The 18,623-nt window shown below is 42.5% G+C and overlaps 1 protein-coding gene across 1 annotated transcript in view; it reads left to right on the top strand.

Moving 5' to 3' along the window:
* The window catches only part of MSLN (mesothelin), a 120,905-nt gene that overhangs the window by 97,081 nt on the left and 5,201 nt on the right, over positions 1–18,623 (top strand). The window contains exons 34-39 of the mRNA XM_089682093.1: positions 5,052–5,163; positions 8,312–8,496; positions 11,000–11,146; positions 12,045–12,178; positions 15,100–15,233; positions 16,909–17,003. Coding sequence (XP_089538219.1) covers positions 5,052–5,163; positions 8,312–8,496; positions 11,000–11,146; positions 12,045–12,178; positions 15,100–15,233; positions 16,909–17,003 — 807 coding nt within the window. The remainder of the gene's footprint in view (positions 1–5,051; positions 5,164–8,311; positions 8,497–10,999; positions 11,147–12,044; positions 12,179–15,099; positions 15,234–16,908; positions 17,004–18,623) is intronic.

Here is an 18,623-nt window from a genome sequence, read left to right as displayed (position 1 = left end):
ATTTGTATCCATTTAGGATACAGATGTTTTTATTCGGAAACAAATAGATACAATGTTGCAACCGCTGTAAATGTCAAGGAACTGTCAAAGAAATAGCGGAGCTCTCTGCAGGTACACTTTTTGCCAAACTGGAATTCCTCATATTTCTTCTTCTTCTTCTTCTTCTTCTTCTTCCTCCTCTTCCTCCTCTTCCTCCTCTTCCTCCTCTTCTTCTTCTTCCTCTTTTTCTTCTTCTTCTTCCTCTTTTTCCTCTTCTTCATCCTCTTTTTCTTCTTCTTCATCCTCTTTTTCTTCTTCATCCTCTTTTTCTTCTTCATCCTCTTCTTCTTCCTCTTCCTCTTCTTCTTTTTCTTCTTTTTGTCTTCCTCTTGCAGGTCACTGCTCATGCGCAGATTTTTTATCGGTAAAAAATCGGCCGATTTGCCCATCATTGCCGTGAAAATCGGCCGATTTTTTTCCAACTTTACCGATAAAAAAATCTGGCAAAATACCGAAAAACGGCCAAACAAATAGCCCACTAACGATCCGAAAATCGGCCGATTTTATTTTCGGCCGAAAAATCAGCTGATTTTCGACCCACCTATGGCCTGCATTACATAGAGGAGCTAAAAGAGCATTTTGCAACTAATTAGGTTAATTTTCAACAGGTCAGTAACATGATCGGGTATAAAAAAAACATCTTAGAGAGTCAGAGTGTCTCAGAAGTAAAGATGGGCAAAGGTTCACCAATCTGGATCTAAAATTTGTTGAACAATTTCAAAATAATGTAAACTTGCAAAAGCACAGTTTGCCCTGCCATCCATAAATGCAAGTTAAAGCTCTATTATGCAAAGAAGAAGCCATATATGAATATGATCCAGAAACACTGCTATCTCCTCAGGGCCAAAGATCATATAAAATGGTCTGTTGCAAAGTGGAAAACTTTTCTGTGGTCAGAAGAATCAAAATTTTACATTTTTTTTGGCAACCATGGGGGTCGCTATGTCTAAGGGACCTCCCGACTTGTAATCAGCGCTCGTTTTAAAAGCCGCATGTATCTCTGATGGAATGGGGGTGCAATAGTGCTTATAGAATGGGCAGCTTTCACATCTGGAAAGGCACCATCAATGCTGAAAGATATATCCAGGTTTTTGAACAGTATATACTTCCATCCAGACAATGTCTTTTTCAGGGAAGGCCTTGCATATTTCACCAGGACAATGCTAAACTGCATAAAGCATCTATGACAAGAGCATGGCTGTGCAGTAGAAGAGTCAGGGTGCTTAAAGCGGAGTTCCAATAAAAGTTAGCAGCTACAAAAACTGTAGCTGCTGACTTTTAAACAACAGCCACTTACCTGTCCCTCGGTTCCGTGGTGTGTCCCCCTCAGCCCGTTTCACCGGCTGTCTTTTATTCCAGGAGGCCGGCATCTTCAGTGTGGGCACCCGGCTGTGACAGCTTGTGGCTTCACAGACGGGTACCCACTGCGCATGCGCGAGTAGCGCTGCACTTCATGAATGGTCCTGTAGTCTTCTGGGACCTGTCATGTGTCCCAAACAACTACAGGGAGGGAGACACCTTCCGCTTCTGATCACCTAGGCGCTCGGACCGGAAGTGGGAGTGGGTACCTGTCAAATTCGGGTACCCGCTCCCCCCCCCCAAAGGTGCCATTCCATAATGGCGAGCGGGGGAGCAGTCCTTAAAGCGGAACTTCCCCTTTTGGGTGGAGCTCTGCTGTTTAGGGATTTCACGGCTTTACACCTGAAATAAATAACCTTGCAGCACGAGAGTTCCAGATCATATATTTATTAGTGATAATACAATTGTATGAGAGCACCCATGCCCTGCCCATCAGATGCTCTGATTAGATTGATTGCAGTTCACTTTTTTATAGGGTTCTTTATGGCTGGCTGCCCACCTTTATGCTTTTCAGTTACACTTCAGAATATCTGTCTAACAGCTAGTCCAGACACTTTACCAACATTCATCATTACTCAGCAGTCTTTAACATTTTACAAAAACATCATTTAAAAAGCCTTTTAGCAGCAGAAGCCATTTTAGCTGCTAATTGAATATGATTTGATATATTATTATTATTATTACTACGAGTTTATATAGCGCCAAAGGGTTTGCTCAGCGCTGTACAATAGGGGGGACAATACATGGCACAGTACAACAACAACAAACAACGTACGAGGGGTAAGAGGGCCCTACTCTTACGAGCTTACAATCTAGGAGGGAGGGGGTAAAGGTACAGTAGGAAGTGGCTGAGGGGGATGAAGTGGTGGGAGGAATGAGGGAGGATGGCCGTTAGGTGAGGGTGGGGTAGGCTTCCCTGAAGAGATGGGTTTTGAGGGAGCGCCTGAATGTGAATAGGGAAGGCGACAGTCTGATGGATTGGGGCAGTGAGTTCCAGAGGATGGGGGAGGACCTGGAGAAGTCCTGCAGTCGTGCATGGGAGGAGGAGACCAGGGAGCAGGATAGAAGGAGGTCCTGTGAGGAGCGAAGGGTACGGGTAGGGTGGTACTTGGTGATCAGGTTGGTGAGGTAGTCAGGGGCAGTGTTGTGAACGGCTTTGTAGGTCAGGGTTAGGAGTTTAAATTTGATGCGTTGGGCAATCGGGAGCCAGTGGAGGGAGAGGCAGAGGGGGGTGGCAGAGGTGGAGCGGGTGGTGAGGTGGATGAGTCTGGCAGCTGAGTTCAGGATGGTCTGGAGCGGGGAGAGCCTGCACTTGGGAAGGCCAGTGAGGAGGGAGTTGCAGTAGTCAAGGCGTGAGATGATGAGGGAGTGTACTAGAAGTTTGGTGGTGTCTGGGGTGAGGAAGGAGCGTATCTTGGCAATGTTGCGAAGATGGAGCCTGCATGTGTTTGTGAGTGATTTGACATGCGGTTGGAGGGAGAGGTTCGCGTCAAGAATGACGCCAAGGACTTTGGCTTGCGGGGCGGGAGTGATAGTGGAGTTGTTGGTGATGATGGATAGGATGGGGGGGGGGTGTTGGCAGGGGGAAAGATGAGGAGCTCGGTTTTGGAGAGGTTGAGCTTGAGGAAATGTAGCGACATCCAGTCTGAGATGTCATTTAGGAGGTGAGTGATGCGGGCGGAGATAGTGGGGGTGAGGTGAGGGGTGGAGAGGTAGATTTGGGTGTCGTCAGCATAGAGGTGATAGTTGAAGCCGTGAGATTGTATGAGTTTGCCCAGGGAGGAGGTGTAGATGGAGAAGAGAAGGGGTCCAAGGACAGAGCCTTGGGGGACCCCAACAGAGAGGGGGAGGGAGGGGGAGGTGGCACCATTGTAGGTGACACTGAAGGAGCGTCGGGATAGGTAGGATGAGAACCAAGAGAGAGCAGTATCTCCGATGCCAAGGGAGAGTAGTTTATTAAGGAGGAGGGGGTGGTCAACTGTGTCGAAGGCCGCAGAGAGGTCCAGGAGAAGGAGGACAGAGTAGTCGCCCTTGGCTTTGGCGTTGAGTAGGTCGTTAGTGATTTTGAGGAGGGCAGTTTCAGTGGAGTGTAGGGGACGGAAGCCGGACTGTAGAGGGTCAAGGAGGTTATTGTCAATAAGGTGGGCGCTTAGGCGATCGTAGACTATGCGTTCAAGGAGCTTGGAGGTGAGTGGCAGCAGAGAGATGGGTCTGAGGTTGTTGGGCTCCGCGGGATCCAGGGAGGGCTTTTTGAGGATGGGGGTGATATGCGCGTGCTTTAGGGGGGAGGGGAATACGCCAGTAGAGAGGGAGAGATTGAAGATGTGGGTGAGGGAGCGGATGAGGGAAGAGGGGGGTGACCGGAGGAGTTGAGAGGGGATAGGGTCCAGGGGGCAGGTAGTGAGGCGGGCTTTTGAGAGGACTTTGGCGACTTCCTCAGTAGTGACAGGGCTGAGGGAGTGCAGTGATATATATATATCACCTTATCAAAATATAACAACAATGATAGCCATGTCTAATACAATAGACCTTAACCTAAGACACTAGTGTATATATATATGTGTATATGTGTGTATAAACTGATTTATTTATTATTTATTTATTACTGGTACTTATATAATGCCGTCAATTTACTCAGCACTTTGCATATATATTGTACATTCACATCAGTCCCTAACCCTCAAGGGGAGTACAATCTAAGGTCCCTAACTCACATTCATATATACACATACTAGGGACAATTTAGACAGGATCCAATTAATCTACCAGCATGTCTTTAGAGTGTGGGAGGAAACAGGAGTACCCGGAGGAAACCCACGCAGGCACAGGGAGAACATGCAAACTCCAGGGAGGTGGTGCCGTGGTTGAGATTCAAACCCACAACCTGCGTACTGCCAGGGGGAAGTGCTAACCATTTAGCCACAGATTTAAACACTCTTATTATTGTTATTTCATTATAATATATTGTTATGATGTAGGATATAGTAAAGACCACCTTTATCCCTATACACTGCTTTAACTGGCTTGACAGCAGTCCAGACCTTTCACCAATTGAAAACAATTAGCTCATCTTGAAACAAAAAATATGACAAAGAAGACCCAGGACTGTTGAGCAGTTAGGATCCTATATTAGGCAAGAATCAAACAACATTTCCTTCCAAAAACTCTAGCAACTGGTCTTCTCAGTTCCCAGACATTTATTATTATTATTATACAGTATTTATATAGTGCTAAAAGGTTTGCTCAGAGCTGTACATTATAGTGGGGAACAGAACATGAGACAATACAGCAACAAAACAAAACACGAGGGGTTCGAGGGGCCTGCTCTTTCGAGTTTACAATCTAGAGATTTACAGAATGTTATTAAAAAAAAGAGGGGATTCTGCACTGTGGTAAACATGGCTTTGTCCCAACTTTTTTGAGACATGTTGCTGCCATCAGTTTCAAAATTACCTTTTTTTTTTTCTTAAAATGTTATATTTTTCTCAGTTTAATCATTAGGTATGGTTACTTTTTTTCTATTGTGAATAAAATATGGGTTTATAAGGTTTGCAAATCTATGCATTCAGTTTTTTTGTAGATTTTACACAATTTTTTTGGAATTTGAGTTGAAATTTTAATTAAATCTCACTAATTTTTCTTGTTCTTGAAAGGCATCTTTTAATTCATGGATGAAAACTTCTGTACAAAACTCAGTCTTCCAAAGGAACCAGCTTGCTACCTTCGTGAAATATCGTGCTTCACCCCGATCACGACGTGCTGCAAGTAAGCATAACAAATGCTGTCAATCACATTCTGAACTGATAGAACTACTGAGGTTTTTTTTTTTTTATATAATATTTTATTAATTTTCATATTACATAATCCAACAGTATAATAATCCATATATAAACAAAGAAAATAAAACAATTTTCACCACATAATTAAACTAATCCCCACCCTCCCTATACCCTCCCCCCTTCCTAGAATTTACCCCCTTATTCTTCTCTAGTTATCCTTCTCTTCTTGTTCCTTTCTTCTGATTACTCCTCATCTCCTCCCTTTCTTTATCCTAACTATACAGCCATTTCTCCTTTCATTTACCTCTTCCTGTATTTTAACCTATACCAGTTCCGAATATTTCTTTGAGGTTTTAAATTCACGCCACCTTTTCCATATTTTACTAAATATTTCAATTTTATCCTCTCTGATGTGATACAATTCCTTCATCCTGTATACATATTCAATTCTGTATATCCAATCCTTTATTTTGGGGGTCTCCTGTACCAGCCAAAATCTAGGAACCAATTTGCCATATTTATTAAATGGAATCATAGCATATTTTTATATTGTTTCACTGAAAATTTGGTGTTATCAAATAAATAAACCTAAGGATCTTTCAAAATACTATTCCCAGATATCTCCTGTATTTGTTGAATTATTTATTGCCAAAACTCCTGTATCTTGGGGCAATCCCACCATATATGTGCCATTGTTCCGTTTATCCCTCCAACATAAAAGTGAATTTTCTGATCATTGCTTATGTGCCACATTCGGAGTGATATACCATCTTGTTCAGCATTCATAATTAATTTCTATTATATTCATATCCACAGCACCATATACTAATTTAAATATTGTCTTTTTTTGCTGCTCATTCAATTTTATTCCAAACTCCTTTTCCCACTTCTCCATAAACGGTGGACAGGTAGATCCATTCCAGATATTATAGTAACAGTCTTAGATACTCGAGGTAGCATGTTTTCGAATTTTATCTGAACTGAACAATTGTTCCAATGGATACATATCTTCCACCGATCTTAATGGTTGTGGGAGCGCTGCAACAAAATGTCTTAATTGATAATATCACCAGTCATCTAATATAAGATATAATTCCTTTTTATTTTTTAAATCTTGAAAAGAACATATTTCCACTTTTTCCAAAATATCTTTTAACTGTTTTTGATTATTATTTGGACATGTTTATTTAATTCTTCCTCCGTTTCTTCAACTCGTAACAATACTTGACCCAGATCATTGTTTAATATAGCCATCTCATTCTTTATAGAATGTTCTAACTTCGCGAACATTTCTGCTATATCCATTTTGTGGGCATTTTTTGACCTTGCTTCTTGTTCTTCTATATTTTGTTTTTCTATTTCATTTTCTATCTTTAATGTTTCTTTAGACTGGCTCAGGTTTGATATTCCCAGTGATGTTCTAGATTGGTCTCCCATGTTGTTTCCTGTTCATGTCTTCCCCTTTCTCCTTGCTGTCTCTCAGGGGTTTGTACTTCTGGGCTTTTCTCCTGCAGAGGCATGTATTTTCTTGTACTTGTATTTAATTGAGGTGTCTTCGAACCTCCCTCTTTTACAGATCTGCTTTTCATTTTTGAGATGTTATATTTCAAATTTTAAAGTTCAGAATAGCATTTTATTTCTAAGGTTTCAATAGTTAGATCTATATTTGACTGTGGATATTCTTATCATCATTTATGGGGTATATTAGATATTTTTCAGCTTTCTGTTATATATCCCCTCTGGTTTTCAGCCTTTGAGATCTCAGGCTCCTTAACCGACTTATCAAGATGTCTTTCTCTTTTTTTTCCTCCTCTTCCCACTTCCTTCAGTTATGATTCTTTTCTTTTGGTCAGTACTTTCTCTTCCTTCTCCCTCTCCCCACCTCCACTCCTCTTCCGAACCCACAGAGTGACCCCTCAGATATTTTCCTTCTCTTTCAGTGTTTTTTATCACGGACCACCCGTGTTTCTGCTCAGCCTCAGCTTCCCATGTGAGATATATTAATAGGCTTTGACAGGTGTAGGTGGTGTAAACTTTTGAAAGACTCACCGCTTCCCACAGCTCCTCTTCCCAGCTTCACTGCTCTGTGACCACCGCTGGCCGTTATGTAGCCCCTGTTATATGAAGTACCATCCTCAAGTTTTAACCCTTCTCTCAACCAGGGGTCTTATTGCTGGGTTGGTCTTGTTGACAGTCAGATACTCCTATGGGTATCTGTTGTTGGTATCCACTGGCTCCCATCCACTCCTCTCCTCCCCACCGTGAATGGTGTCTCCCAGCGCTCTCCGCAGCCATCACGTGGGTGCTCCCAGCAGTCACCACTTCGCCTTCGCCAACAACTTCCTCCTCTCCTGTAGGCGACCCAGCACTGCAACTCTCAGCATCCGCCTCCAGACCTACCACACCAAGCAAGGGGCAACATACAGGACATGGCAGGATAGGATCCTCTCTTAGTTCGGATTCATAATGTCTGTCTGGAAGGTCCCTGGGGGCTCCTAGTTCATGCGCCCTGTCAGCGACATGCTCAGACCCCTCCCCCTGAACTACTGAGGTTTTGACCTAGATAATATAAAGGTTTTTGGGGCCTATTCACAGTTATGCATTTTAATGCATGTGCGCAGTGTTACCATTGTTTTTAATTGTGTTAAAGTAGTTGTAACGGCTCAAGATTTTTTATCTTCATGCATTCTATGTGTGCAGCAGTGCCCTCAGCCCCCTCACTACATACCTGAGCCCCATCGAGATGCAGTGATGTGCATAACAGACTTGGCTGTCCCAGGTCTCTGCATCCTCATTGGCTGAGACAGCAAGCGGGAGCCATGGGCTCCCACTGCTGTCAATCATAGCCAGTCAGCCAAGGAGGAGAGAGAGAGAGCAGTGCCAAGCCATGGCTCTATGTGTGAATGGACACACAGAGTAGCAGGTGCCCCCATAGCAAGCTGCTTGCTATGGGGGAAACCTGACAGAAAGGAGGAGCCAGGAGAGCCTGCGGGGGACCCGAGAAGAGGAGGATTCAGGCTGCCCTGTGCAAAACGACTAAACAAAGCAGGTAAGTATATACATGTTTGTTATTTTACAAAAAAATTTGATTGTAGATGTAATCTGTGATCTAATATGACTTCCTTTCATTATAGATTGCCCCAGCGGCAAACAGATTACAGCTGGCAATGTGAATGATCCTCTCCTCCCACTGAATTACAATGTTGCTGAGCTGGATGCCTGCTTAGATAATGACACTCTTCTAAATTACCTGAGCATCTTGAGCAATATGGCCTTCACGGATGAGCAACTGCAAGTCCTAAAGAATAGACTTGATATGGTAAGTGTCTATCAGTTTTTTGTTTTGTTAGAGGCTCATACTAACACATTTTCTGATGCGGTTAGCCTTTTTAAAGTAAAATCCAAGGTCCACTTACACATTCTGGGACCCCTCTTTCACAAATCATCGAGCCTCCCCCATCTTATACCCATGTCATGACATTATACTCTTTCATGGCTAATTCATGGGAAACGCAAAGCAACCCAAACTGCTCTTGCAATAAACTGTACTGCTTTCTTATGAGATTCCACATGCTCTGTATTCCCAGAGAATCCTTCAATAAATTGTGCCCAGCAATACAGGGGTAAAGTAAGTACTGCAAGGTTTGGTTTACATCATTGCATGGTCAAATACAATAAAAATACAGCTATACCTGCTTATTAGATATGCAGGCTCTGTGTTCAGCTTAGCAGTGTTGCACAATGATTGCGCTTTACACCTCTTTGTCACAATGCAATCTATAGGTCAGCTGACAACATTGCTCTCCCTCGGTGGCCGATATCTCAACAGTTGTTAACAGATGTTTGTAACAAAACTAAATCTGCTGCAGAAACCCAAAACTCTTGCCATGTTGTACAGGTATAAACAGCATAATTGCACATTATGGTGAACGTAAGCCACCCATACATGCAGTTAATTACAATGCCCTGTGGGCACTACTCCACCTGACATCATTCAATCTGAAAATCAAAAGAAACAGGTGGAAAAATTGTTGGCTGAACAGTGACTGCAGCCAATCCACCGGACAATAGCTAGAGGGGCTGGATGAGAGAGTGTATGGCCAGCTTTGGGTCAACTTGCCCAAACCCAAGATTGCACCTTGATTTGAAAAATACTTCCCTTTTCTAGTGTGTCCACTTCTGGTGGGAGGTGTGTGCTTCCATTATTATGCAAAGAAAAAAAATACAGGGCTGGAAATGCAGCCCAAAGAAGGAAGTTCTGTGGGTTATTAAAACTCTTAATGTCAGGAGTTAACATTTTATTAATTAAGCCTGCTAGAGAAATTTTCTGCAAATGCTGATTGGAGACGCTTCAAACCTCTTGGGACATAGGTCCTACAGGGGATTATTAGCGGAAGGGGAAACACTTTGCCTTTCCCCTTGAAATCTGTACCCATGGGAAGCGAGGGCTCAGTTTTTGTTTAGTATCCTATCAGGATGCACATTATTGCAGAATCTCTGTTCTATCGCAGACAATATTGTCACACTCTACAGCAGTGGTTCTCAACCTTCATAATGCCGTGACCCTTTAATACAGTTCCTCATGTTGTGGTGACCCCCAACCATAAAATTATTTACCCAGTAATTATAATTCATGAAGTGCCGTTTTACCTCCAATACTGCTGCTTTCAACACAGTAGCTGCTTTCAACACAGTAGCTGCTTTCAACACAGTAGCTGCTCTTTACACATTGGAAATATGTGTTTTCCGATGGTCTTAGGTGACCCCTGTGAAAGGGTCGTTCGACCCCCAAAGGGGTCGCAACCCACAGGTTGAGAACCACTGCTCTACAGGATTAAAGCAGGTATGTAGTATAAAAGGCACTGAGCAAACCAAGAAATGGCCACAAAAAAGCCAGCACTGTTTATAAAAGAGTTTCTTAAATATTTAAATGGAATTAAATATTAGATTAGATGATCAAGGTAAACAAAAATGGCAACCGCCCTGATTTCGAATTAGCTTTTAAACTAAGGTGCATATGGAAGGGCATTTCACAACACAAACAAAACAAAATGTATTTCCCAGCACACTTACCATCTAGCCAGCAAAAAAAAAAAAAAAACAACAAAAAAAACCCCCCAAAATCACGCTTTCTAACAATTTGCATTAAAAAAGAGATTTTAGCTTAAAACATTTGCTAGTAGGTTGACAGGGAGGGGGGAGGGGGGAGGAGGGATGGCATGGGATTGGGAAATAGATTAGAAAGTGTAAATAATAAATAATTTTTGTTTTGTTTTTTGTCTCTTATGTGATAATGATGGAAATATGTATTTAACTGAAAAATCAATAAATACTTAAATTAAAAAAAAACAAAAAACATTTGCAAGTATATGTGGGAGCCATCGAAGCCCCTCTGTATAGTGAGGTCTTAACTCTAAATTAAGGGTAGGCATGTTTGGAGGCAGTCATTCCCCCTTACCTTGTTGGAATTGTCATAGGGACATAGAGGACGCTTCAGCTGCCATTGTGCTCTGGTGGGCTTCTGGCGTGTCCTTGAGCCTTTAAAGATGAATGGGCATACCTGCTTTTAATGGATCCATCAATATATATGATTAAAGGTGGAGAGTCCCAAAGCTAAGAATTAGCACCGCACTTTACATAGAGTCCTTGCTGAAGCAGTGTCTCTTCCACGTATATTTGCATATGTTGCGCAACTTAAACCTTTGTTTTAAACCAAATTGTTAAATTTCTGTAAAACTGGTAAGTGCACTAGAAAAGCATTTGTTTTGTTTGTGTTACTAGATGATCACTCTCTAATTATGTCTCATACATCTTTCACACAGATCTATCCTGGAGGTTACCCAGAAAGTGTTATAAGCAACCTGGCAGCCATCAGCCTTCTGTGTACATCAGCCGATATTTCCAAATGGAATATCACCTCTGTAGACACTTTGGAAAGTTTGCTGGCAACAGGACCATCAGACAACTTGGTAAGCAGAAAATTACGAGCTGGCAGCAGTCCTGGCTGACCATAAAATGTCCTAATAACTGCATGTCCAGGGTACTAGGTGAAATATAAGTCAAATCCATTAACTTCTTCCATGGCAAGATATTAATGTGGTGCTATTGTGAAAGCAGTGGCCAACAGCAGCCAATCACAAAACAGATTACTTTAAGGAAATCTGCCATTTTGTTTAAAGCCCAACTGAAGTTTTAGTCTTAGCGCATATTTGAGTAAAGTGCGCAGGAAAACAGTGTTATGCCTTACATTTATTTTGTGTCCTATTCAGCTTCACTGCTAGCTAAAAATGTTAAGTCTGGACAGCGTGCTGCAGAGAGTACGGCCACGCTCTGTGTGAGTGCAGTTGTCTCTCTGTAGTGCCCCAGGGCTTCCATCATCTTAACTCAGACTGATAGCTGTGAAAGGATGTAAGTCTTACCCAGGGGCGGACTGACAACTCATGGGGCCCCCGGGCAATAGGGGATCATGGGGCCCCTGTGTCCTTGCCCAAACTCAAAAAAGCCTATGAAAAAGGTACCAGGGGCATCTCATGGGGCCCCCTACTGACCCCGGGCCCTCGGGCAGTGCCCGAGTTTCCAAATGGTCAGTCCGCCCCTGGTCTTACCCATTCAAAAAAAATGTTTAGGCTGCAGTTTTGCTTTTAAACCTCTACTGAAATTTAATTTCAAAATTTTAAGTCTAGGCAGCGTGCTATGTTTGAGAGCAGTGGACACTGTGAAGCAATCAAACACTCCCAGCCCCACTGAGCCAGACCAGTTCTGCAATCAGCAGCGAGTGTAAACTTTGCAGGATCACAGCTTTAAAAAAAAATGGTGTTATTTATGCAAATACATTGCTGCTATATTGACTTTTACTTTGCTTTTCAGGCCCAGATTATCATTACACAATATATTAATTTGGGTAACCCACTGAATGGAGCTGCGATCAGCGCCATTGGCAGCAAATACATATGTCTCTTGAATTCAACACAGCTGAATCTCATCACATCAACTGCTCTAAGGTCAGTGGATTCTCTATAACACAGCAGGAACAGTCTAAAATCCATGTGTTTGGTATATTTCTCACAAAGTATTTCTAAGTGTCTAAACCAGGGGCGGACTGACCATTTGGAAACTGGGGCACTGCCCGAGGGCCCGGGGTCAGTAGGGGGCCCCATAAAATGCCCCTGGTACCTTTTTTATAGGCTTTTTTGAGTTTGGGCCCCTGGTCTAAACCATATACTTTTCATAATGGAGAGCAGATACCGTAATTCGATAAGACACTACTATGTTTACTCCACACTCCACTTGGCATTTTACAAGTCATTGATAGAATGCAGGCCATTGCTAATCTACTAACAGATATTTCAGCCTGGATGTCACACCACTTCCCGAAAATCAATTTATACAAACCCGAGCTCATAATATTTCCTCCCCTACGTGCCCCTTCCCCTGACTTCTCTGTCAAAATCAATGGCTCAACCATCAACCTGTCCCTGCTTGCCAAGGTTCTAGGTGTAATCCTGGACTCTGAAATATCCTTTTGGTCCCACAGCAAATCATTCTCCAAAGCTTGCCACCTTAACCTTCACAACATCTTAAAGATACGCCCCTTCCTAACCAATGACTCCATAAAGCTTCTAACTCACTCCCTGGTCATCTCTCGCCTTGACCACTGCAACTTCCTCCTCACTGGCTTACCTTTCTATAGGCTATCCCCAATTCAGTCCATCATGAATGCTGCTGCCAGACTCATCCACCTTACCAACTATTCAATTTCTGCCACCCCTCTTTACCAATCCCTCCACTGGCTCCTGCCCACCCAACAAATTAAATTCAAGGTACTTACAACAACTTATAAAGCCATCCACAACTTTGCCCCTAGTTACATCACTAACCTTGTCTCGAAATACTAACCAAATTGTTCTTTTCATTCCTCCCAAGACCTTCTGCTCTCTAGTTCTCTTGTCACCTCCTCCCATGCTCGCAGGACTTCTCCAGAGCCTTTCCCATCCTCTGGAAGTCCCTTCCCCAAAGTGTCCGACTATCTCCTACACTGTCCACTTTTAGATGATCCCTGAAAATTCATCTTTCAGAGAGGCCTATCCTGCCTCCACCTAACAACCCTACATGTATTTTTTCCATCAGCCCATCCCTGTCAGTTATTACTTTCTACTTTAGACGATCCCTAACAATTAAAAATGCATTTTCTCCATCAGCCCATCCCCCACAGTTATTACCTTTTGTATCTGTTGACCCTCCCTCTTAGAATGTAAGCTCTAATGAGCAGGGACCTCTGATCCCTCCTGTATTAATTTATATTGTAATTGTTCTTTCTGCCTTTATGTTGTAAAGCGCTGCATAAGGGGAAAGAAATAAGTATTTGATCCCCTGCTGATTTTGTATGTTTGCCCACTCACAAAGAAATGATCAGTCTAAAAATCGAATGGTAGCCATATTGTAACACTGAGAGACAGAATAGCAACAAAAAATTCAAAAGAAATGCATGTCTAACAAATAATGCACTGATTTGCATGTTCATGAGGACTACCAAATTGATCCCCTATCATTCAGCAGGATTTCTGGCTACCAGGTGTCTTTCATACAGGTAACAATCTGAGATTAGAAGCAGTCTCTTAAAGGGAGTGCTGCTAATCTCATTTTGTTACCTGTATAAAAGACACCTGTCCACAGGAGCAATCAAACCATCAGATTCCAAACTCTCCACCATGGCAAAGACCAAAGAGCTGTCCAAGGATGTCAGGAACAGGATTGTAGACCTACACAAGGCTGGACTGGGATACCAAACTATCGCCAAGCAGCTTGGTGGGAAGGTGACAACAGTTGGTGCAATCATTCACAAATGGAAGAAACACAAAACAACTGTCAGTCTCCCTAGGTCTGGTGCACCATGCAAGATCTCACCTCGTGGAGTGTCAATGATCATGAGAACAGTGAGGAATCATCCCAGAACTACACGTGAGGATCTTGTCAATGATCTCCAGGCAGCTGGGACCACAGTCACCAAGAAAACAATTGGTAACACACTACGCTGACAAGGATTGGAATCCTGTAGTGCCCTCAAGGTCCCTCTGCTCAAGAAAGCACATGTCCAGTCCTGTCTGAAGTTTGCCACTGAACATCTGAATGATGCAGAGGAGGACTGGTTGAAAGTGTTGTGGTCAGATGAGACCAAAATTGAGCTCAGCCACCAAACCTTAAAGACTTGGAGAGGATCTGCCAAGAGGAGTGGGCCAAAATCCCTCCTGAGATGTGTGCAAACCTGGTGGCCAACTACAGGAAACATCTGACCTCTGTGATTGCCAACAAGGGATTTGCCACCAAGTACTAAGTCATGTTTTGTGAAGGGGATCAAATACTTATTTCCCTCATGAACATGCAAATCAGTGCATCCTTTGTTAGACATGCATTTCTGCTGAATTTTTTGTTGCTATTCTGTCTCTCAGTGTTACAATACGGTTACCATTCGATTTTTAGACTGATCATTTCTTTGTGAGTGGGCAAATATTCAAAATCTGAAGGGGATCAAATACTTATTTCCTTCACTGTAAATCCTGTATAATAATAATAATAATAATATTAATAATGCTGTTGAGCCTGCGGTGTCCTTCAAAATGTCCTCTGCATAGTGTTGCAGAGAATACTCTCTGATAGAACAGCCTGGGCACATGATTTTGACAGGTTATCTCTTTTTCCCAGTATGCTTTTTTTTTTGCCCATTCAATAAAGTGAATGGAGGTTCACCTGCAGAAGGCTGGAACCACACTTTCCATTTAAAAGCACCCGTCCAAAATCAAAATATTCATTATGGGTGAACTTTCCCTTTGCATGCAAACTGTTATTTAAAATGTTATTAATATCAATTTTTATTCTATCTAAACTTAATCCATTGTATTTTATGCTATCCCCTTACTATTGGCAGTGATACCCCCCCTCTACAATTATCAGCCTGCAACCAGTCGGTGAAGGATGCTCTGTATGTTAAGGCGAACACATCCTATCAGGACTCGGCCAACCTAACATCTACCTATTACCAACTTATAAAGACGTACCTATGTAAGTAACATGACTAGGACAGCATACTTGAGAAACAATTGGTGATTTGCTGACGTTATTCTATGAAGGGAAACTCATGGGCAGTGGTCTTAGGGATTGTGTACATGAATTCAGAAGCAAGCAAAGGACACAGTGCCTTCAGGTGTATTCAGCATAAATGGAATTGCACTCTATAACTGCAATGGCTCTGATCTGGAACATATGTGTAATATGTTTGTGGATTCTTGTGATCAGCAGTTGTTACTTTTAAGTAACCTGTACCCCAGGACACACAGGGAAGAAGTCCATGCACTTCTTCTGAAAACGCAGCCCGCACGGGAACCTCGGTTCCCAGTACAGTTGCGATTTCCAGTGCGGGCGGCGTGCCATTAGAACTAATGGCACCCACCCGCGGGTCCGCATTCTTCTGTGCAGGTGGTGCGGCTGCACGGATTTTTGTGCGGATCCGCAGTGGCACCAACTCTCGCTGGAGCCACAGCTTTAGAAGGAAGAGGCCGGTTGCCGGGACAACATGTTTTGCGCGCCTGCGCTTTATCAAGTCTGCCTCTTCCTTCTAAAGCTGTGGCTCCAGCGAGAGTTCCCCCCTCCGTCTCTCCACATTGTGGTGACGTCATCCGGGACGCTGGGACGTCGGATACACGTGGTCCCTGCACTGACAGGCATTCTACTCTCCACTGCTTCCCACTGAGCGGACGGGCCATCCATCTTGGAACCTGGCTTCTCAAAAGCCACAGGCTGGTTATTTATTTTTTACCATATGAATTATTAAAGGCACACCTCCATATAAGGTGTATTACTTTTATCACAAAACTACACAGCGCCTGGCTCCTGTTCATACTTTCCACAAACCGATGTTTTTACCATGGCAGCAGTGAGTTTTTTCCCACTAATCACAGTTGACATTGACCATTCACTTATTTCCTGTTCATACAAACCAAAGTGCCTCCACCCTAATACACTGCACTATAGAGCAGGTGTACTGCCATGCTTTGTGGTGAGGTGCATTGTCACAATACATACATGTGAGTGGGTCCTTTAGACTAGTGATTGGAGGGCTTGTACAACACTGTATTGTCTGGTTATGTGAGTGCAGCTCAAGTGCTGCCATTAAAAACATATACTCTGTAAGATCCAACTCAAATGGAAACCACTGCTCTTTGGATTCTTTCCCAACTTTTATTAAAAGCTGATCATAAAAATCCAAATATACAAGCCCAAAATTTGTGGTCTTAAATGTTCATAAATTATAAAAGTCTCAATGCTGAGGTGGACTGAAGGCAAATTATGGACTGAAGGTGTGTTCTGTTCTCTAAACAATTTTATGTCCTCAGATTTTACAATGTGCCATCTTTACTCCTTCTTTCACCATATCTGATAATCTTTTTTAGCCCAGGTTCATGAATTTATGTTACCTTGAAAATATTGGGGTCCATTTACCAAAATTGGAAAGTACAAAATCTTGTGCAGCTCTGCACAGAAACCAATCAGCTTCCTGATTTTTGTCAAAGCTCAATTGAACAAGCTGAAGTTAGAAGCTGATTGTCTACCATGCACCAGATTTTGCGCTCTCCAGTAACTCAGCCCCATAGAAGGCTGCAGACAACAAAAGACTGAAAGTAAAACCCCACGTTTGCAATAAAACCACATTTCTAAAGTACTACTTTTATGTTGTCAGGTGGTGCCCCATTGGCAGACCTGAAGGCACTCGCTGCCAAAAGTCCCAACATGGATATCTCAACCTTTGCAAGCCTGAACCCGAACTCCGTGGTGGTAAGTGTAAAGTATGCAATTGTGACCCATTTATACTCATTCAAGAAGGCAAAGACTTGTGTGTAAAGTACAGTGATCCAGAGCAGCCAATCATAATTCATCATTACTGATCTGGGAGTGGGGAAATAGCTCAAATGTTGTTTTAACCAGAACAGGATTAGAGTGGATATCCTCCAATGGAGGGGTATGTTGGTGACAAATGTCTAAAAGGACATTTCCCTGACTTTGGAGAGATTTTCTCTCAGCATTTGTGTCTACAGGAGAGGACATTAACCACTTCCAGACCAGCGACGTACTCGTATGTCCCTGGACTTTCGATGGTTATACCAGAGTGATGCCAGCAGCTGCAGGTATTACCCCGGTATAGTTTTTTAGAGCTGGTGGTCAGCTCTCTTGTACAGGCAATCAGAGCGACTAACTAGTTGCTCAATTGCTTGTAGAAGCAGAAGGAGGGGGAACATCCCCCCTCTATGCCTTCCACAGCCCTTCTGGGATCTTGAGACCCGAGAACCAGTCGGCATGTCCACTGGATGGCAGGACAGCCAAACAAAGCCGGGATTGGATTGATTGGCTCTCCCTTATGGTAAACTGGAAGCGACGACCGGATATCACTTCCAGTTTACTCAGAAACTATCGGGGCCATTTAAAAAAAACTGGAAGCATTCAAAAGCACTGATCTTTGTGTTTTGAACGCTTTCAAGTGTAGAAGAGGGATTTGGGGTCCTTTAGATCCCAGATCCCTCCATAAAGAGTACCTGTCACATGTCTATTGGTGTCACAATGAAAGTTTACATTCCTTGTGACAGCAGTAAAAGTGATCAAAACAAATTTAAAACAACATTTTAAAATAACAATTATATTAAATCTTTTAAAAACAAAAGAAATTAATAATTAAAAAAAATTAAAGTCCCCCCCGAGCTCAAATGCAAAGGCAAACTCTTGTCAGCCCCGCATGCGTGCAAACAGTGATCGTCCCACACATGTGAGGTATCGCTGTGAACGTCAGATCATGGCCAGTAAATCTAGAATTAGATCTCCTCTTTAAATCTAAAGTGGTAACCTGTAAAGGCTTTTGTCTCTTAATAGTAAAATATATGTCTTTTGTTGCCGTTGCACAGGTGTGCACAATTTAAAGCATTGCATGTTTGGTATCTATTCACTCAGCGTATCATTATTTTTTAACTCTGTAACTCTAATTTGGTAACCTGTGGAAATTTTGAAAGTGTCGCCCATGGAGATTTTTAAGTACCGTAGCTTGTCGCCATTCCACGAGCGTGCGCAGTTTTAAAGCATGACATGCTGGGTACCTATTTACTCGGCGTAACATAATTTTTCATATTTTACAAAAAATTGGGTTACATAGTGCTTTTTTTTTAATTCATTCAAGTGTTTTTTTTCCAAAAAAATTACATTTGAAAAACTGCTGTGCAAATACTGTGTGACGTAAAAAAAATTGCAAAAAACACCAATTAATATCACATTTAATAGCAAAAATACTGATTTTAACATGTAAACAAAAAGTGCCAGAAATTGCCTGGAGCTGAAGTGGTTGTCTCCCAAAGAGACACATATGGCAACACTGTTGGGCCTTTTAACCCCTTCCCTTTTCTAACAAAACGT

This window comes from Staurois parvus, unplaced genomic scaffold (genome assembly GCF_062004578.1).
Source record: "Staurois parvus isolate SC_StPar_1 unplaced genomic scaffold, SC_StPar_1.0 ptg000285l, whole genome shotgun sequence".
Taxonomy (NCBI): domain Eukaryota; kingdom Metazoa; phylum Chordata; class Amphibia; order Anura; family Ranidae; genus Staurois; species Staurois parvus.
This window is presented reverse-complemented; position numbering and strand designations above follow the sequence as displayed.